This window comes from Podarcis muralis, chromosome 1 (assembly GCF_964188315.1).
Source record: "Podarcis muralis chromosome 1, rPodMur119.hap1.1, whole genome shotgun sequence".
NCBI lineage: Eukaryota > Metazoa > Chordata > Lepidosauria > Squamata > Lacertidae > Podarcis > Podarcis muralis.
In genome coordinates, this window is record NC_135655.1 from 84,785,891 (window position 1) to 84,807,313 (window position 21,423).

General features: G+C 43.5%; 1 protein-coding gene across 3 annotated transcripts in view; it reads left to right on the forward strand.

Moving 5' to 3' along the window:
* The window catches only part of TTLL4 (tubulin tyrosine ligase like 4), a 38,058-nt gene that overhangs the window by 11,359 nt on the left and 5,276 nt on the right, over window positions 1–21,423 (forward strand). Inside the window, exons 4-20 of one of the 3 annotated variants that reach the window (XM_028741514.2) lie at window positions 819–882; window positions 1,240–1,364; window positions 2,475–2,585; window positions 3,557–3,633; window positions 4,103–4,297; window positions 5,587–5,669; window positions 6,094–6,222; window positions 6,954–7,076; window positions 7,408–7,506; window positions 7,950–8,084; window positions 8,519–8,656; window positions 9,358–9,460; window positions 10,655–10,865; window positions 12,488–12,558; window positions 12,781–12,863; window positions 14,529–14,693; window positions 16,832–21,376. In XM_028741514.2, coding sequence (XP_028597347.2) covers window positions 819–882; window positions 1,240–1,364; window positions 2,475–2,585; window positions 3,557–3,633; window positions 4,103–4,297; window positions 5,587–5,669; window positions 6,094–6,222; window positions 6,954–7,076; window positions 7,408–7,506; window positions 7,950–8,084; window positions 8,519–8,656; window positions 9,358–9,460; window positions 10,655–10,865; window positions 12,488–12,558; window positions 12,781–12,863; window positions 14,529–14,682 — 1,901 coding nt within the window. In that variant the 3' untranslated portion in view covers window positions 14,683–14,693; window positions 16,832–21,376. Of the gene's footprint in view, window positions 1–818; window positions 883–1,239; window positions 1,365–2,474; window positions 2,586–3,556; window positions 3,634–4,102; window positions 4,298–5,586; window positions 5,670–6,093; window positions 6,223–6,953; window positions 7,077–7,407; window positions 7,507–7,949; window positions 8,085–8,518; window positions 8,657–9,357; window positions 9,461–10,654; window positions 10,866–12,472; window positions 12,559–12,780; window positions 12,864–14,528; window positions 16,808–16,831; window positions 21,377–21,423 lie in introns of those variants that run through there. The other 2 variants (XM_077933920.1, XM_028741573.2) reach the window with 2 other exon arrangements.

The following is a 21,423-nucleotide window of genomic DNA, read 5'->3' on the forward strand; positions in this document are numbered from 1 at the left end:
TATCTTGAATTCTGCAGGCATGATACAGCTTTTGTCAAATCCCATTGCCCCTCAGCTAGCAGATCTTAACTACAGGACTTCATCTTCAATATTCCTGCTAGGAATGTTCTGATCAAACCCAGTAAATACTTGTGTGTGGATTTATTATAATTGTTGCTGTCTTGCTACGGTTTGGGACAATTCTACTTACCCTGAGTATTGACCCATTCTGTCCCCCACACCTAATCTTGCATGAGAGTTTGGAAGAAAGCTGCACTTACTGTAGTTCTTGCTAACATTGTGATGTAGCAGCCTGACATTTTCAGATGTGTTTTAGTTCAACCATTTTATTGCTTTAGTATATTGTACTGTGGTTCAACACTCTTATGATATCCTTTTGTAAATAGAAGGCAAACTAACTTATGGGGAGTGACATAGGGAATGATATTCTATCCTCTTCTAACCTTACCATGGGGTCCTTTATTGTGGTGTACAATTAAGGAAATTGATGGCTGTGTGGAAGAGCAGGCAAATAATGGATATTCTCTCATTGTCAAGATCCGGGGTCTGATTTGAGGTCATTGTGCAGAAACTATGGCGCCCTTTAAATGTAGCTGCACAGGGGCACTTACCAGTAAGCGGCTCCTTTGCTGCTGGGAAAACTCTGAAATTACGTAAACAAGAGAGGTGGTTTGTTCTTCCAGTCGCGTAACAGTTGCTTGTGGATTAAGTTCAGCTATCTGAGAGAATGTCTAAAAGAGGTTGAATTTCTTCAGGATGTTCATGGAGTGTAGCCAAGATTTTTCACTCATTAAACTATTTTTGCCTTTTTTCTTTAGGTGAATCAGATGGCTCCTCTTCATCCGGATTATCCCCCAATGGTTCTGTAGCTATTATATCCAGGTTTGTTTTAGGAATGTTCTGTTTGTAATGCATTGGATCCTTTTGTTCTTGGATAATCCCATGGGATGGCCACCTGGAGACCCTGATCTGTTTGCCTTGGTGAAATCACTTGGCTTGCACTTGCTGGCTGTGCCCATCTGCAAAGAGAAACAGAGATGCTAAGCAGTCGGGCTGAAAGGCAGCTTAGTTTTCATTCTGGGTTGGTGTTTCTCAGCCAAAGCAAACCTCACTTTCTCAGTCAATGTGTTGGTCAAGAGCCTCAGGAATAAAACTGAATGGCATATGATGGAAACGGATGTCCCAGAGAAAGTGTTGTGCTGCTCACTTCTCCAACTGTGCCTGGTATTCTTTTCCTAGGAATTGCGTTGAGGGATTGGTGCCTACACTAGAGGGCCAAGAACGAATTCTCAAGCCAGCTCTTACATGCAGCCTGTTCCCCAATGTACCTCCCACAATATATTTTGGTACCCGGGATGAGAGAGGTAAGGTGGATCTGAATTCATTGCACGAAACAGGCAATGCCAGAAAACCCTAGTGTTCTATAGTGGTGGAGTGGATTCTAGGGTGGGGAGGTGATGGTGGGATGCATGTGGTCATGTCATTTAAGTGTGTGGTGTAATGATACCTTTCCAATGGAGTTACTAAGGTCTCCAGGTGATGTGAAGAGAAAACCTTAAATCTAGATTTATATCTGTGGAGCTGTAGGATTTTGAGATCACCAGCAAAGAGGTTCAGCACTGAAATGGCTGAAATAGCAGTTGAGATGCTGCTGGAAGGTACAGTAATATTTGATGGGCATTCACTTTGACCCTCAATCTTAATCCCACCATAGGTGGAGTATGTATCTTTCCTGCCCTGCCCTATGATGGGGTGAGTGGACATCCAGATTCACTTGTATCAGAGATGGTCCCATTTGTCGTATTTTGCTCTGGCCTGGGTGCTTTCATAGTGGAGAGCAGGCATTATCACAGCATCACAACAACCTTTGGTCTTTGAAGAATTAAAGCTGGTCTTAACCTGTTGGGATGTGCACATAGACTGACTCAGCATGCTTCTTGCTATAGATAGCATAATTTCTCAAACTTCTTGAGCTTAGTTTCGCTATCTGCCTTTTAAACTTCTGCCTTCCCCCTCCCCAATTCAGGACTAGCCACCTGTTCCATTGCATAGCATGGAGATCAAGGCAGCAGCTCTTCCCAGATCAGACTGGCATGATTCGGCAAGTAGGGGAACAGCTGCACCCCTGTCCCCAAAATAAATTAGGATCCTCTGTTAGAGGGCTTTCAACCTATCCATTTATTCACTGATGAGAGGAGGGAAGTCCCACCTGCCTCAAAATCCTGTTCCTCCCAGAAACTTTGCACATTCCTTCAGGTGTGTTGTGCTTCTCAGTTTGGGAACCACTGTTCTATGGACAAGTGACAGAGCTTTTGCCAAGGGTTTTCTTTCACTTGGTGATCTGATTCTGTTGAAATTCATTGAATAAAAATCTTACCCTTCTAGCACTTCATGACAAATTGATGTCCTCAGCCAAAGGAGATGCTCCCGTGGTTGGGTTTCCCTTCTAACCTTAGAATTTCTTTCTTTCCTAGTGGAGAAGCTCCCTTGGGAACAGAGGAAGATGCTACGATGGAAGATGAGCACAGTGACTCCCAACATTGTAAAGGCAACGATCTCCAGGTCTCACTTCAAAATCAGCAAGAGTGAGTTGTATTGTGGGAATGGTCTGTGGGTGCATGTTGCCGCCTGCCTTAAATACACCCAGACTCACAGCTTTATCTTGGAATAGTGCTAATGTTTGGAAATGAACTGTCCCACTTTCAGATGCAGATCTTCAGTAGCAGAGCAACAAAAGCTCCCATAGAATTGATTACACTAATGCACCTCCCTTGCATGGAGGACTCTGAAAGATGCTGCAAATCATGAAGCTGCAGATCTAATTGTGGCTCTTCCGCTGCTTCCCTCTTAAGTCTTGGGCAAGCTTCCTGGCACTTCTGCCTGTGTGTATGCCCTTGGGCAGCTCTTGTCCAGGTGGATACTGACCACAAAGTGCTAATGTTTACTGCAGAACAGCAAAAGCTGCAGCATGGTCTGTACTTACAAACTGGGGAAGAATGTTCAAGACATGGAATAAAACTCCATGTCATAGCAATTCTCGTAGAGTTTGCTTATACATTTGATGATCTGTGTCTGGTAATGCAGAGCTGTAGCTGCTCTTTCCAGTAGGTTGTTTGATAAATGCAGCAAGCCTTCACCCCCTACCCTTCCAATAAGAGGAGACTTAGATCGATAGGGATTGGGGGGGGCTTTAATTTGACATCTCTTGCCTGCTCACCTGTAATTGAATAGGCTTTGATGTGGCAGTATACCCTGTGATGCTGATGCTACAATCTTTTTAGAGTTGTGTACAGTTCTCAATAGGGTTTATTGTGGCTGCTCATATGAGGCCACTCTTGGTTCATGTGGAAGGGGAAACATGGATAAGGCAGGAAAATTATTTCCAATTCATATTTTCCAAACTGAAATTCTTATATGCCTGAGACTGTTGCATAAACAGACTATGTGTGTGTGTGTGTGTGTGTGTGTGTGAGAGAGAGAGAGAGAGAGAGAGAGAGAGAGAGAGAGAGAGAGAGACGTTCAGAGAATAGTCTGTGAACTGCCCTATTGCCCACAGGAAACAATGACTGGCTGGGCTGCTGGGGCCATCACATGAAATCTCCGGGGTTCAGAGTTATCAGAGAACATCAGAAGGTATGAGATATGGTCATGACTACAAAAGGATATATTAAAGAATATAATACAGTGTGGGGAAAGGGCATGAGATGCATTTCACTCTGGCCTTTTCTGCCATTTTCTCCATCTGAGCGCTGCATGTAGCTGATACTTTCCTGTTTTCTGCTGCAATGTTCTCTTTCCTTTAGTCCCTTCATGTTCTCTTGGTGGCTGTGCCTCTGAAGGAGGCAGCCTAGGTTTGCAAGACACTATATGGTAGAAACTTCAGTGCTGGCATGCTTCCTTCATGGGAACTACCTGTTGGTAGTACCAGCCCAGGGGCTTTTGAGGGGGGGGGCTTGTATGGACAATCTAGGTTCTTGCAGCTATCCCTGAATTTGGAGGAGAAGGTACCCCCCTGTTGAACCTTTATCTTGCCTTTTTACCAGCTAGGATACAGCAGGAAACCTCATTACTCCTTTCTTGTCTCTTCCTTTCCCTTCTGCAGTTGAATCATTTTCCTGGTTCATTCCAAATTGGTCGGAAGGACCGTCTGTGGAGAAATGTGTCCAAAATGCAGTTGCGCTTTGGGAAGAAGGAGTTCAACTTTCTGCCCCAGTCCTTCATCCTTCCTCAGGATATCAAGCTGCTCAGAAAGGCCTGGGAAGATTGTGGGAGCCGACAGAAATGGATTGTGAAGCCGGTGAGGGAGGGCACAGATATGGTTCAACCGGTATAGAGATAGGGGTGTGTCCTTTGTGTGCCTTCCGCCATGGTATAGCCATGCTTTCCCTTGCCTTGCCAGTTTCAGGTTTTCTTGGATGAATCTGATTTTTCTTGATGCATTTCATTAGGCTTTAGGACTTGTGTTGGGACAGACTGCCTTTGGGATGAGCTCTGTTCTGTTTTTGTATTGTGTGGTTTTTATTCTGCTTCAGATTTTAGGTATTCCGTTTCATGGTTTTAATCTCTGTAAACCACTCAGAAAACTTAAGTAATTAGATGGTACTGAAGTGCAGTGAACAATAATTAATGGTAATGTAAACTACACTCCCCACCTTCCACTATAGCAACGATGCATATTCTCTTCTCATAGATGACAGTTTCTACTTGTGTATTCTGGTTCCCTCTTGACTATATCCTAGCTTTAGCTCAATAGTCCCTTTGGCTGTCGGTCTCCCTCTTGCTGCAAGTAGGACCTGCACCAGTCTGAAAACCCACCTGTCATCATCTTCTTCATTCATTTCCTTGATATTGGGAAGGACAGGTGTAATCCTCCCTGGTGTATTGTTTTAAAATATTCTGGGTTTTTATTCTTTGCAACCTCGTAAAGGTTGTGAATAAAAGTGCTTCACATTTGCATTTCCCCATGTCATTGAATCTGAGGTGTTTGTGCATTGAATGTTTTAGGTGAAAAGAGGCACCCTTAAACATGTAAATGAGGAGAGAAGACTGGGAGACAGACGGGGGGTGCCTCCTTCTGTTCCTAGGAGCCTCAAACATTTCCTAAAGAGAGAGAAAGGCGCCCCCCTCTTTTCATGAGGACTAAAGTATTTTCAAAACCCTAGATATTCTCTGACTTGACAGGTGCCACAGTCTGTACTGTACTGCATGACTACAGCCAGGCGTGATTTTGAAACCTCTAGGGAGTTAGCTTATCAGTCAGTGGCAGCAAGGAACTCAAAGCTGCTATACACCAACTTGTGAACGTACAAAGCTTTTATTGACTTAAAAAGCCTTTGCTGACATGCTCAGTCTTTGAAAAAGCTGCCACAGTAATTGATTTTAACATACTGCTGAACTTAAAATTACATTGAGATTTTTGTGAGGCTGCTTCTTTGGAGGCTTGTCTTAAGATTGATAGTATTAAAACAAATTCCTTTCATGTACCCCACCTTCCCAGACTATAATCGGATGTTCCAGCTTTGAATTGTAGGATAGCAGCAAATGGATGCAATGTGAACATCGCTCTCTGTCTTTCACTCACTTTAGCCAGCATCAGCTAGAGGCATCGGCATTCAGGTCATCCATAAGTGGAGCCAGCTGCCCAAGCGCAGGCCACTGCTGGTGCAAAGGTAAGCAAGCCCCCCCGCCCTGCCGATCTTTCCCCACCCTGCTAAACAAAAGATTGACTTTAATATCTTAAGGTATCAAAGAACCAACTTGTTTCTGATTATGCTCTCTGCTGTTGTAAAACTTTACATTGTTCTGTGGGGTTTGTTTCTTTTGCTTCTGCTTCCAGCTAAAGAGCAATTGTGGAATTGCTACGATATTGACATGGGTTCAGAAATATGGCTAAAGTAGACCTTTTGCTGTGGCAAGGAGTAGCATTTGTTGAGAAAGCTGGCATTTCATCAGCAGTCTCTCAAACCCCTTAGGGACAGAAACCATCTCCATCAAGCCTCTCCACTAGTGACAATATCCTGAAATTCTTGAGACTAAATCTCTGGGCTGCTCTATGATGTGGTTCCTGTATGCTCACCTATCTTTCTGTTACAGGTACTTACATAAACCCTACCTCATTGGTGGAAGCAAGTTCGACTTGAGGATTTATGTTTATGTCACATGCTATGATCCACTTCGGGTTTACTTGTTCAAAGATGGACTTGTTCGTTTTGCCAGCTGCAAGTAGGTTTCCTATGAATTGGTAACCTCAGAAAAAGAGTTGGGTTGACTGCTTGTCAGAAGACCAGCTGAGATTCATGAATAGCAGATTAAATATGTTTTCTGAAAACAGTAGACTATTGGTTGCAGGTGTCGTTTGTATGGCAGCCTGTGCACATCCTTTTGGTTTAAGCAGTGACTATTGAGAACCAATTATTTGCTTGCACTGTGTAGCTGAGTCTGTGTGCTTTTAAAATAGCCAATTATTAAATTATTTTATTTTATTTTATATTTCATAAAACTTACACACTGCTTTATTGTTTAAAAAACCTCAAAATGGTTTACAAAAAGATAAAACAAGAAAATCAAGAAAAAAATTACAGCTGTACTTTAAAACATACAAAAGTTAAAATAATAAGACAGATTATAATTACTTCAAATTCCTAAGCATCTGGATGTTTAGTTAACTGACAAAGTTGGCGAATAACTCAAGTCAGAGCAACTCTTGATGATTAACAATTTGAATTGTTAAACCAGTCATATCTCTGTGGAGCACACACATTCATTCTCATTCTCTCTCACATACATGTGCACACATACTAGACTGGAGCTTAGAGGAGATACTTAAAGATTGGTGTGTGTGCCTCTCTCTTTTAGCTCCCACACTGCTAGCATTCCTCCCTCTTCTTGCCATTTCATTTTGATGAGTGATGTCTCCTTACTTAATGTAAACTTTTGTTCTTCCTTCACCTCAGATATTCCCCCTCTGTGAAGAGCCTCAACAACAAGTACATGCACTTGACTAATTACAGTATCAACAAGAAGAATATTGAATACAAGGCTAATACAGATGAAACTGCATGTCAGGGTCACAAGTGGTGGGTATTGATGAGCAGGAACAAGAATCCTTTTGTATGTGTTATGTTCTTGACTGGCTTATGTTGTCTTACCTCTCTAGTCCTGAGTAGCCCAGATGTGGCCCTACTGTTTCCATAGGAAAGAGACTTTATTTTCATTTATTAAACAGAATGTATAGACCACTTAATCAAAAAAGAAAGGTCTCATATTTGGTTTATATAAAATTACATTAAAAACATGGTTGGTTCTGGGTTCATGTTGCCTTTTTCCTTCAGAGATGGGGGGAGAGGAGTTAATAACACTACATGGGGCAACCCTAATGCACTTGTATGCTCTGTTCTGTCTCCACAGGGCACTGAAGGCACTTTGGAGTTATTTGGCCCAGAAAGGAGTTGACAGTGAAGCCATCTGGGAGAAGATAAAAGACATTGTTGTCAAAACCATCATTGCGTAAGTCTCAGGATCTAGTTGTGTTCCCCCCAGCCCTTTGCTTTCAGGAGGACCTCTTTTTGACGGGTCATCTTATCCATTAGCTAGGGATGAGTACTGATGTTTGCAGATGTTTGGAGCAAGTGTGCATCTTTGCTTCTTTGCTTCTTGCTGATTTGTGCTTCTGGAATCAAATTCTCCTACTGTATTGTTTCTCGAGGGTTGTTGATTGTCCCTTGGCCCCAAAAGTATCTTGTTTGGATCTTAATAACCTGAAGCAAGGAAGGGCCATGTGCTGTCTTCATCAGGCTCTCATCTGAGCCATGTGGGGAAGGTATTGCTGAAGCCCTGTTTTGTGGCATGCTGGTACCATATACCTGGCTAGAGTGATGTATAAGAGGCTGGGAAGTCCTGCTGCTAGTTTTGCTGCTCAGAAACAACCCAGCACTTGTTTCATTTTCTAGATCAGAGCCCTACATAATCAATCTCGTGAAGATGTATGTGAGACGCCCTTACTGCTGCCATGAGCTGTTTGGGTTTGATATCATGCTGGATGAGAACCTTAAGCCATGGATTCTGGAAGTCAATATTTCCCCCAGGTAAGTTGTGCATGGTGCACCCTTCAGCTTGAGCTCTGACTTGGTGCATTTCACTACAATTTCAAGAGCACCCTTTACCTCCAGTTTGTCCCACAGATGCATGCTAGGCCTATATGCACAGATGCATGCAGTCTGTTTTGCCAATGCCTTACTTCATGTGCTGATGGCTTCCATCTCTTAATGTGAGGGAGGCAACACTTACATTGAACTGGATCACACAGTGTGTCCCTGATTGGTAGGTATGTCTGTGTATTGTGTATGCATGTGGGTGTGGTGGGGGAGGGGATACTAAAAGAGAGAGAGATTGTCTTGCCTTGGAGATTGAGTCCTCCTTTCTCTCTTTTGGAAATCAAACTTAACAGCTATCTAAAATGCCAAAAGCTAGGGCCAAATGAAGATGGGCTTGTCCAATCAAGGTTTTGTTCTTTCTGCAGCCTTCATTCAAACTCTCCTCTGGATGTGAGCATCAAGGGTCAAATGGTCAGAGATGCCCTTAATTTGGCTGGTTTTCTGTTGCCAAGCACAGATGATGTGGCTTCACCCTCTGGAAGTGCCAGCAGCTCCACAACTAGGTTAGAGGTCAAACTCAGAAAGAGACGTTTTACTGTTCTTGTTCAGTAGGGGAGTGAGGAGGCCTGAGTTGGAAGACTGAGATGAAAAGTTGTTGTGGCAATAGTATGTGTATAGCTGTAGCCTGTATATAGGACTATGCATTTTATTCAGTCATGCTGTTGGTACAGAAACTGAATTAAACACCCAAAGAATCTCTGCTTTTGCTATTTTTAAAGCAAGTTTCTAGTCCATGTAATTGCAAGATGGGCTTGAAAATACCCAGGCAATACCTCGTGCAACCTTGGAAGCTGAGCAGCGGTGGTGATCTCAGACATATTGCCAGGAATACTGGGCTTCGGTAGCTAGAATTGTGTGTTGCTCCCCAACTCAGCTCAGCCACAATAGTTGTCAGGGATGGCAGCAAACACCTGGAGGGCACCAGGTTGGGGAAAGCATGAAGCAGGCTGGTGAGGGATGGGGCCTGGGGAAGGGAGCATGGCTTGGGAAGAGTCCTGGGGCCCAGATGGAGGGGCTGGAGGGTTGCACACTGCCCCCATGCCTAAGGTTCCCCATCCTTGACCTATGTCTCCATGGATCGTTTGAGGCTTTTTTCGTTTCTTTTGGCTTAACAGAGTATTGCTTATGATTCTGGCTATAGGTGGCTGAATTGAGAGCACTGACTAACTCTCTCTGTACTAACTTTAATTATTGCTGTGCCCAGCTTGAATAGTGTCGCAAAGGAGAAGAGTAAGTCATCTCTGGAGCTGTTCACTTCTGAGAAAACGAAAAGAGCTTTTTATCTGACCTCAAAAGTGCCTGATCAGGTAGGCGAGAACATGCCTTCCCCAAACACTCTGCCCTCATTCTGAGATCTCATGCATGTTTGGGCTGGAGTTCTCCGCTCTTCTTTGAATCATTTCATTAACTGTTTAATTAAATGAAACCATAAGTAGTGTGCATAAAACAATATAAAATCATCAAACAAGTATACATAACTAAATTATGTTTCTCGCTAGGCTTGCTGAAATTAAAAAAAAGTTTTTAGCAGGGGTGTAAGGGTGCCTGCCTAATATTACTTGACAAGGAGTTGCAAAGCATAGAGGTAGCTACACTGAAATATTGACTCGAACTAGCAGATGATCATTACAATCGCTTGGCTTGGGGAGTGCTTAAGAGTTCAACCAAGCTCTTTTTCTGACAGAAAATGTGTCCCAACAGGTAAGATGCATCCACACACAAGAAGGAGGTGCTTGTTTATTCACTGAAGGACTGGTATCTGAAGGAGGTTGTATTTGACATAGGATATGATTTGGCTAAGTGTGGAAGTTATAAAGAGCTGTATTTCAACTGTATTCAGAGCAAGGCTAGTGTCAAACCTTAAGCCCCTCAAACACACAGCATAGCTTAAGAAAATGTTACAAACTACAGTGGCACCTGGGGTTACATACGCTTCAGGTTACACACTCTGCTAACCCAGAAATAGTGGTTTAAGAACTTTGCTTCAGGTTAAGAACAGAAATCGTGCTCCGGCGGCAGCAGGAGGCCCCGTTAGCTAAAGTCGTGCTTCAGGTTAAGAACAGTTTCAGGTTAAGAAGGGACCTCCGGAACGAATTAAGTACTTAACCCAAGGTACCACTGTATAGTTAAGACCCAATAGGCCATAGCCACTGGTTGCCATTGTTATAATGGGTGTGCCTTGAAGCAGTAAGATTTCCCATTTCTTACTTACACACATGCTTTTTGGTTTAGTTTGTTCAAGGGGTACAAGAAGCATTTGGGAACCATAACCAAGAACCCTGCCTTTTCTTCTTCACCCCCCCCCCCAAACAAATTCCTATTTGAATATCTCTCTTCTGTCTTTCCACTGCTGTCACAGTGGGATGGGAATATGTGTTGCGTGGCCACCATCCTAGAGTGGCAATCATAGTGGTTTTAGAGAACTGAAAGTGGCATGCATGTAGACTTGTGCAGTTACCTCCTGGAAAACCAAGGTGTTTCCCTGTCCATCTTGGCTGCAGGAGTTCTATTCTACCATCCTAGATGTTCTAACACCAGATGATGTACGTGTCCTAGTAGAGACAGAGGATGAATTCGCTCGACGTGGACAGTTTGAGCGAGTTTTCCCCTCGCGCTTCTCCATGCACTACCTACGTTTCTTTGAGCAGCCGCGATACTACAACATCCTTACTTCCCAGTGGGAGCTGAAATATTTCGTAAATAAGATCAAAGGTAAAAAAGTTCTTGCAAGCTCCCTTCTAGGATAAGCAGTTACCGTATTTTTCGCTCTATAACACGCACCTGACCATAACACGCACATCGTTTTTAGAGGAGGAAAACAAGGGAAAAAACATTCTGAATGAAACAGTTGATGTATCATTTTTGTGCTTCATGCTGTGGCCACAGACATGTGATCTGATGGTGAATTTGGGGTGACCCAATGCAAAGATCCTGAGAATCCCTGTGGATCCATGCTTTGTAACCACATTTTTGCACCATTGCAGCCCCAGGCAACAGTGGGTGCGTGATTTTTTTGGTGCAGGCTGTAGCCATGGACATGCTATGTGATCTGATGGTGAATTTGGCGTGACCCAATGCAAAGATCCTGAGGATCCATGTGGATCCATGCTTTTTAACCATGTTTTTGCACCATTGCAGCCCCAGGCAACAGTGGGTGCGTGATTTTGGGGGGGCAGGCTGTAGCCATGGACATGCTATGTGATCTGATGGTGAATTTGGGGTGACCCAATGCAAAGATCCTGAGGATCCATGTGGATCTATGCTTTGTAACCACATTTTAAGTGGGGAGCGAAGGAAAAACAAAGAAGGGACATGAGAGGGGTGTGCAGAGAAGCAGCTGGCTAAGAATGCAGGAGAGGGATTTAACAGGAGGGAGGAAAGAAAGGCAAAAGTTTCCCCCCACCCAAGCACGCCAGCTCTCTCTCTCTCTATCTCTATCTCTCTATCTCTCCCAGCAGCACCGGAGCACAGAGAGGAATTAGAAGGAACGACACTCTGCTTTCCCCTCTGCTTGCCTGGAGGGGAAGGGCTTTCCCTGCTCTTTGTTCCATTTGAGCAAACACAGCAACGAAACAGAGGAGGGTGGGCAGTAAGACCCTGAGGCAGAATGCAGGAAAGCAGCCGCTTCCTCTTTTCAGGTTTCCCTTCTCCGTGAAGCGCGATTTGATTTTTGCCTGATTTTTCGGCTCCAGGGACCACACATTCTCTCAATAACACACACAGACATTTCCCCTTCCTTTTTAGGAGAAAAAATCTGCGTGTTATAGAGGGAAAAATACGGTAGTTGTTTGATCCAGCCCTTTATAAGTAGACTGCATACCTTGCTTTCTAACCCAGAGCTGTGTGTGCTCTTTCACATAGCATTATTATCTGTCATCCTTACAGGTTGCTAGTGTGGTTTGAGTGTTGCTTCTTGCTGGGTCATTTCTGTCATCTTCCCCACTCCCCACACCTTGCAGCCACGTCTTTGGCTTTAGGGCAGAAGTCTCTCTTTATTCTTGCCCACCCCTTTGTCCTTTCATTGGTTTCTATTGGCTATCTTTAAGCCCACACCCTCACCCAGAGCCTTCCTGTTCATCAGTGTTACCTGCTTCTCTTGAGTGTATCCAGAAAATTCCATGGAATAGACCAGGAAGTTCACCATCTTCAAATGAGCATCATACCATTGCAGCTTGATTTTTAAACCTGTGTGTGTGTGTGTTTGGGTTGCTCAGTATCAAGGCCCTGCATTACTTGTACCCACTGCCTTCTTACATCCAGGGCAATTTCTTAGTAATAGTCCTCAAAATTTCACATGTGAACTAACATTCATTCTGTAGTGTTCCTTTCTGCAGGGGTGGATCTGCTCAGAAACTGGTGTCACAAAGGCTTTCATAATGGAGTGGTGACAGAATCCACAGTGATGGTAAGGGTGGGCTCTCTTTGCCTTTCCTCATACCTTAGATTTGTTCTGCTTTTTCATGAGGGTGCCAATCAGAACTACTTTTTACTGATCAAGTGGCTCTATATTTGTGGCTGTCTTACTGGCCTGAAGCACCTTCTCTTTGCTTCACTAAGTTTGAGGTATGCTGGGAGATAAGAAAGGAACATTCACTAGCTGTCTAACTCTGCACTCTCTCAACTTCAGTGGTCAATTCCAAGATCCCACCTCTATATGAAGAATGAACTCCCTGTGAATGGCTTGAGCAAGATGGAATTAGGCAGAACCAGGTGAGATTGCGAGAACCAGCCACTGTTATCTCTTGATACATTTCCAGTTGGGGTTTGTCCATGATTTTTCATCCATTCCCTTATAGTGCAATTCTTTGCAAGTCTGCTCTGAAGTAATCCCCACTGCATTCAGTGGGACTTATTCCCAGGTGGTTGTGGGATTGTAGCCATGGTTAATATATTTTAATGCATGTTAACCTTCTCATGAATACATGGAGAGAAAGGAAACTCTTCTTTGTTACTTATATGCCACCTTTACATTTATTCCTTACTTCCCTCCCCTGATATATTACCCTTTTAACAAGCGTGATCTTAACTGTTTATGTGCTACTTTCTGCCCCTGTTAGGATGTGCCAAAGGATTAAATTAGAAGCATCTGCTTCTGGGTTTAAACTCACTGTGGTTAATCATTATATCCAGTAAGGGCAAACTATAGTTAGTTTCAACTGGGCTTTTTCAGTGTGGTGCCCACTGAGGCACTCTGCAGTGGCTGTGAGACTTTTCTGCCATTCTGACTTGCAACTCCTGCCTTAAAAAAAATCATGGATGCTGGATACAGTGCCAATCTTAATTTTCCCTGAGTAGCCCTGAGCCCATGTATGGTCAGGCAGCTTCGATCATGTAGCTACAAGCTAGGATTTCGTGTTAAGTTCAAACCAGGCAACGGTCTTAGTCTTTCTTATTTTTACTTCGGTAAATATCTGACATAAATAATTATTTGTAGCATTTTTATACTAACCTGTAACACTAAGTATTCTGGGCAGTGTACTTTAAAAAACACACACATGTAAAATGTAAAAACAACATGAACACAAAATCACAAACAAAGCTAAAACTTCAAAATAAAACCAGCAGCAGAGGAACCAGTAGTACCCAATGTCTAAAAAACAACAACCACATGTTTTGACCGTGTTTATAAGTAGGAAAGCCTAGCTGAATAAAAGGCCTTGACCTATGGCCACTGAAAAGTTGGCACCTGCCTCACCTAACCTCACTTGGCAGGGGTGGACTTTTAAAGATGATTTTCAGGTTGGGCTGGGTATATATGGGAGGAGATAGTCCTTCAGATAACCTCACCCCAGGTTATTTAGGGCAGCAATAGAGAACCTGCAGCCTTCCGGTTGTTGTTGGCCTTTGTCTCATTCCAGCCAGCATGGCCCATGGTCAGAGATGATTGGAGTTCTAGTCCCAGAACATCTGGAGGGTCACAGATTCTCCATCTCTGTTTTAGGGCTTGAAAAGTTAATACTTGCACTTTGAATTGTCCCCTGGAATAGATTAGAAGCCACTGTAGATAGCAAAGCACAGGCATGATAGAATTTTTCAGCCACTCCCTGTTAACAATGTTGCTGCCCTGTTTTGGAGCAGCTGAAGTTTCTAGACTGTTTTCAAGGCAGGCCAAGGTACAGCACATTGTGGTAATCAGGCCTAGGCAGTGGTGAGCCATAAGCCCTAAATCCTTCTTTCCCATCAAATACAGAGATGACACAGTAGTAGTAATAGTAGTAGTAGTAGTAGTAGTAGTAGTAGTAGTAGTAGTAGACTGCTGTTTCCTTCAGACGGGTGAAAATGATATGCTATGAAAGTGGTTCTCTCTGTCTGTGCTCCATTCTGTGCTGCAAGACAGATCTGCCTCTCTCTCAAGTTCTGTCTTCTTCCCAACAGCAAAATCCTTGTCCAGCGAGATGGGGAGGAGCCAGTCCGAAGCTCTGAGCCAAACCCTTGCACTCAAAGCTTACCTCAGATTAAATACACAGCTGGAAGTCTCAAGAAACCCACAATCCCTCGGACCCTCAGCAACTCAAGCCTAGTGAAGTGACAGGGGACTGAGTGAGTGGCCAACTTCCCCTTCCTTATGGTCTCAGGAGGGGGCGTACATGACCTACCTCAACGGAAGCTAGGAGAGCCAGCATGGAAGGATGGGAGGACCTTTCATCCGGCACGCCCACGTAGAACTATTTTTTTGGAAAGGGAATTGAGTCGAAGAGGAGATGTTTAACTTGGTTAAAAGGGACAAATGCTCTGTTTATAGTTTTTTTATGACAAAGGAAGTTGCTAAACACAGAAGCTTGGAAAACCTATTTAACTTTTAGTGTGAGTTCCTTATAGTTTATTGACCTTGCCATGATCGTCACCACTTGAGCCTTAAGTGCCTCTTGCTGTTAAGTGCTGACATGCTAGGTTTCGCCAGACACTGACAACCTCAATGACCATTTGTGAAATGAGCTGCTACCATGAGGCAATTGCATGTTTGCAATTGACATAATAACCCATGTATTCACAACATGACACAAATTCCTTATTAGCTGAACAGTTGGGAAAGCAAACTTTAGAATGGCTTAACACCAGTAAATCAGGCAGATTTTTTCATAAACTCTCTGGTGCATGGCCATAAGAGAAAGAGGCTTAAACAGTGAGGGAGGGGGTGGGGAGTCCTTGAATATTCTTATTCTCTAGGTACACACCCATGTTTACTTAGTTCCTGGGTACAGATTTCCTGATGGACTTTAGTTATGGAAGGTATTTTCTACTTACTTTTTATTCTGGAGAAGCAGATTTTGCAGTGTGCTGGTCCAAAGCTTAAGCACTGGTGGTGGGTTCTAGCTTTGTGCTGGGACTCAGAAAAAGGTGTGCTAAGGTGGCTGCTTCTTGTTCCTCTCTGGTTTAGGGTCAGGTGTTTATCTGTGTTAATCCTCCTAGCATTCATATACACCCTAGAACACTCTCCAGTTCTTTACCCCTAAAGAAGACTATAATTTAGCCCAAGTGGTGCTTGGCTGTATAATTCTTGCTTTAAGTACTGCAGCCTCAGTCAGTGTTATTTCTCATCAGTCAGTGCCTTCTCCCTGCTGCTGGAGAATTCTGCCTTTTCTCCACTTGTTTTACTTTACTCCTAATCTGAATCTGGTACTGGATCCCAGCTTTGGGTACACTTTTCAGTTGTGTGCGTATGTCCGGAATGTGTTGGTAAACTTGCACTTACAGCCAGCAAGGGCCATTTGCTGTCCTGATCCCTGGGCACTGATAGATGCCTCTCTTGCTCTACTTGACTCCTGATACCTACACACTTAGGAGCATTTCCTGCCTGTACTCAGACACCACGTGCAGGAAGCTGCTAAATTCTGAGCCTTGAGGGTGAACTCAGCAACTTTGGCTGCAAGAAATATTTCTGTTTAATGAAGGATAGGAGTCCTTTTGTCTCATTTTACACACACACACACACACAAACACACACAGTCAGATGCTATGGACAGCATGAGGCATGCATCACTGTGCAGTCTTCTATTTTTTCCATGTAGCAGTAATGATATTCCAAATGCCTGTAAGTATTTCTCACTATGGTGGTGAGATGTGCTTAGGTGGCTACTTGTGATATAAATGGCCAGAAAAAGGAAGGCATCATTCCTACAGTGCATCTCTCCAAATAGATTGCTTCTCCATTGGTCAGGGCAGTATTTATGAATCACACAGTCCTGGAAATCTCCTGGATACAACTGGATACAGCAGCTGTAATCTAGAATATAGATGCATTTATTGTTAAAGTGGTTCAAGTCATTGCAGAGGGGTGTGAGATTTCCCGGATCACATAACACCAAAGCAACAGGGCACCTCTTTCTTACTACATCTGCCATATGCTTATCCTAAGTAACCTCAGTGACTAAGCTCTTAAGAGCAGAAAAGCTGGGAAACATAGAGTTGGAAGCCAAGCCAGGCAGACTGGATGTAGCTGTGCTTTCTCCTGGGGCCTTAGCAGTAGAAGCAGCAGCAGCTCTCCTTGCATCATGCCAGGGAATGAGTTGCTAGAAATCATTTCAGAGTCTGCCTTGCAGACAGTGACTTACCTTGCATTTCTGTCATACTTCACTGGCTGTATTAACACAGGTATCTATCTTGGTGAGACCTTTATGGCATGATCCCCTGAATTAAAGCTTCTTTCCCCCTTGGCTTGTTATTTCCATCCCCTTCAGATTCATCATAACTTGGCTCTTCTCTTAGCCAGCTTGGCTGTCGCTGAGGTTGGGAAGATAGAAGTGGAGACGGCTAGCTTCTTCCAAGTTTATACTCTATATGTTCCTGGCTACTAGCTTCATCAGTTGACAGTTATCAACCTTCCCTGCAAAACTTTGTAAACAGAGGGGAAGGGTGTGTTGCACTAATCTCTATTGTGAGACAGCCTTTTCTCCAAAAAGCCAACAGAAGACAGTCTAATCCTTTAGGAGATTTGAGTGTTTAATTTTTGTTTTAATTTCTTATGCCCTTTTTGCAAGCCAAGCCGGGCAGGTGCTGAAACAAGGGTAGAGGGAGAGTTGGCTTCCTACTGCAAACATCCTCAATATATGTTCAGTTTTAACTTGGTTAAAACCTCTCTCCCTATTAGCCTGGTACACAAAAATGAAGGCTTGCATTTTGAATCCTCTTTTAGGAGCCAACCTATGTGTCCTAGCCCTGCAACAGGTTTTATTTAACTGTCCCCTACTGAAAACTGAGTGTCATGTCCCTTCTTTGGGCTCTGTAGGAGGTTGGTGCCTAATGTGTCCCTCTCAAATCTCATAGCGACAATCTTCTGTGAACTAGCCTGACTCCTAGGATTGTATTGAATGACCTAAAAGAGCTAGCTGTGTAGAAGTGTGAAAGTGGAGAGGCCTCTTCGAGTGTCCTAAAGAATTCTCCCAGCTGGCCGTCTCCCTGAGTCGCCTTATACTCTTGCCACCACCACCCACCCTTCCTGACTTGAGTAATTACGAGCAAACAGGTGTTCAGCACTCCTCCAATGTGGTCTACACAGCTATCTCTGTTTCCTGGTATTAACAGGCATTGCTGGTTCTCTCCTTCCCCCATGCCCCATCAGTATTTGAACCTTAGGTGGGTACTACTCTGCACAAAATGTCATGGATCGCTCAATGTAAATTGGTGGAACTCAAGAGATCTAGGGAAAAGGCATTGCATTTCTGGCCAAATATCACCCTTCAACTCAGTGGTAGAGCATATGCATATGCTTTGCATGCACAAAATCCCAGGTTCCCCAAAAAGGTGGAAAAGACTCATGGCTGAAACCTTGGAGAACCTCTGCCAAGTCACCATAAACGGTGCTGAGGTAGATGGACCAATGGTTTGACTCAGTATAAGGTAACTTCCTATGTAGTGCTTTGTAATGAATTTATTTCCTTGTCCTGGTGGTTTTCTTTTCCCCTAAAGCAAACTACTGCAGTAAATAGAAGCCTCATTGGTTGGTTTTATCTTGCTAAGGTGGATCCTCCAAGCAGTGTGCTATAGAGCTTGATACTGACAGAGGAACGAAAAGATGTGCTATGACTTGTGAGGAGCCACCCTATGCAGAAGGGCACAGAATTCTGCCCAAGTGTTTCAGGAATGGAAGAAGATTGCTCTGGGATAGAGGAGAAGCCATCCCAGCACCTTCCACATTTCGGGATTTGAAGCTCGAGTAGCTGCTGTCTCAACTTGCTTAACACAACTATCTTCTTCAGATGGATTTATTCTGCTCAGAGTGAAATGTCAGTGGCCAGTTTATTGCTGCACGGAAGGCACTAGTGGTTGTTTGGGTCTTCTGAAGTGTGCATTGGAAAGATCCAGAGGAGGATATACATTTTCAAAAGGATGCCATGAGTCCAATTTTACTCACACTGCTAAATTAAAGATATTTTTTTAAAAAAAACAAAATAAAGGATTCAAGTGCAAGTATGTGGTCATGACTGTTGTGATATAACTCGGGTGGCAGTAAAGGTAATGTTGGGTCCTTTAGGGATTTCTGAGTCTAGGTGAGCCCTGCTCCTCTAAGCTGCCACTAAGCAGGTTTGCTTATCTAAGAAATACTGTACAAGCAAATTTTCTCCAGGTTGGTATTTAGACCCTGGAAAGTCATGTGAGTTTCTGCTGTCAACACCAAATTCTTGAGAGAGGAAGAGGAGAACAAACATCAACCTCTGTAGAGTGATTGCCTCACTTCACCTAAATTTCTTATACAAGGCCCAATTATAGTGAATCTAATAAACTGACTGAGGTTAAAAAAAGTGGGAAGAAAGTGTGGAGCACATACACTGCTAGATAGACTTCCTAGAATCTGGCCCATTTTGCTATGGCTTAACACAAATGAGCAAATGGGCATGTTCCTGGAGAGAAGATTGTGGCCTTTTCCCTGCTCCTCTGGTCCTGGTGCCGCTGCGCTGATTTGAGCTAACCTACAGTTTGGCTTAGTGATGCATCCAAACCACAGCTTGTGGTTTATATTGCTCCAAACAGACCATGAGTTCTTGGCAATGTTTGTTCTGTGGCTTACCGCTCATGGTTTGTCTGGAGTGAGAGGAACGACGAGCCCAGACTGAGAAGTAATGCTAAGCCAAACTGTGGCTTAACTCACAGCAGCTTGGCTGCAGTAACTTCTCTGGAGGAGGACTACTCCATAGTTTGACTTAGCATGGTGTGAAAACTGGGTCTGTCATAAATCATAGCTTTTCTGCTCTGCAAGCAAAGAAAACTGGTTTGGTTTTTTTGCTCAGCATAGGAGGTAGGAATAGCATATGTGTGCTATTCCAGGCAGATATGCAGTTGTAATATATCTGATTTGCTTAAGCTGCCATAATGTCATGTGGGCAAATCTAATTAATCTTTTATTGCCTAGCAAAAAACAACCACCTTACAGTCTTTCAGAGATATCCAAACAGAATCTATAATTCACACAAAACTATCCTGTCAATTAGATTCCTAATCTCTGGGATTTGTGGCCACACTTCCTTTAAAACAGCTACTTTAAAAGTTACAGACTCAGCAGTATTGCTAAGCAAATACGTAGATAAGTTTAAACAAGCCAACCAGCCACTTTAGCCAGGTATGTAGCCAGCAGTGCATCTCCTGGAAATATATACAAGGGGCAGTAGTTCATAAAACACAGTTACACTGATGGATGTGTCCACTGGTTGAAGGCAGAGCTCCAAAAGCTGCTTCAGTGTTGAAGGTTTTTAAATCCAAGAGATAGTTTACTGGCATATCTGGATAAATATGTGAGATTTTGGAAGAAGAATGTGAGGTTTGAGAAATCTGACAGCTCTCCAGAGTTTCTTGCTGCTTAATATGTCCAGCTAAGTTTCAAAATTGCCCTGGCTTTCAATAAACCTTGATTTCATATGAGCACTTTAGCAAAACCACCATTATTCAGGATATTGTTGAAGTGCGGCAATCCATAACTATCTTCCTATGGTCACCATACCTCTTAGGCAGAGTTTGTGTAGAAGCAGCATATGCATTCCAATCTTAAATATCATAGCTATACTCTTATGGTTTGCTTTCTGTTTTGCCGCCACCCTATAAAACAAGGAGAAATTGCTCTGGTTTCAAAGAGTAGAGCAGCATTAATCAAGTCCTCCAGCTCCTTTATATCTTGAAATAGGAGTAATTGCTTTTGAGGTGGGCACCTTGAGGCAAGCAAGTTGGTTTAGAGGCCTAGAACATCTCTAGCAATACATGTCAACTCAAAATTGAGTATTCTTCAAGACCGGCCACTCTCAGGTAAGTGAGTAAGTAATTTTTGCTGTTCGATGGCCACTAACCGATATACAAACTTTCCTAAGGACTACAGTGGATGTGTGCTTCAAGGGGGAACAGCCACAGTTGTCTTCAGCATCCAAAGGGTCCTTGCTGCAATGTGAAATTGTTTTGGCAGCCAACAAAGTCTTCTCCAGCATGCAAATCTCCTGCTGCCGCCAAGCCTGTATTTTGGGTGTGTATGCTGATCTATGATCAGATCTCCCCAATGCTTTTTTTTTAAAGTTACATTTTATAATGAGGAAAAGGCTGCTCAACACCCTGCCTGGTGTTATTTTTCCACAAAGCGCAAATTTACCCCTTTTAAACTGGATATTGCATTTTGTTGCATCTTTTCTTGGTCACAGTAAAGGTATTACCCTACTGTTAGTTTAAATTTTTTGCTAGAGCACACACAGCTGCTATTCAGCTGCAAAGGAAAAGCAGGCACCTCCACACTACTTTGCTTGCTCTGCGAAGTGTAAGGTTTTAAACTTTTATGTTTATATATTCACTTTTGGAGCAAACGTTCCCCCTGCTAGGTTGAGAAAATCATCTTGATAGGAACGGGTTACCTATCCCCTGAAGTGTTGGGACTTTTGACCAACCAGAGACACTGCCACAGCTGGCTTCCTGCTGGCAGTGGGCACCTGTAACCACTTCCTTTCTTGCCAAGAGCCAATAAGGCCTGTGTCGCTGAGTTCAGGCTACAAGTAGTGGAGATAAACTGAGAGGGGAGGGGACAGCAACCATTCTCTTTTTAGGAGCCTGACTCATTCTCCAGGAATTCTCCACAGTGGGGAGGAGAGGCCAATCCCAACTGGGTTATGTTTAGTATGTGTAGATGGGGAGGTGAAGACAGCAAGCACTTGCATCAAGATCAAGGCTCTGAGGCAGGACCAGAACTGCATGTAAAGATAAAAGGGGTGCCTGGTCATAGCTAGCCACAAGCAACAGGGGAGAACAACCTGCTTCAGGTATTGCCAGAAGGGGGAACTGGCACTGGCCAAGACCAAGTTCTCCT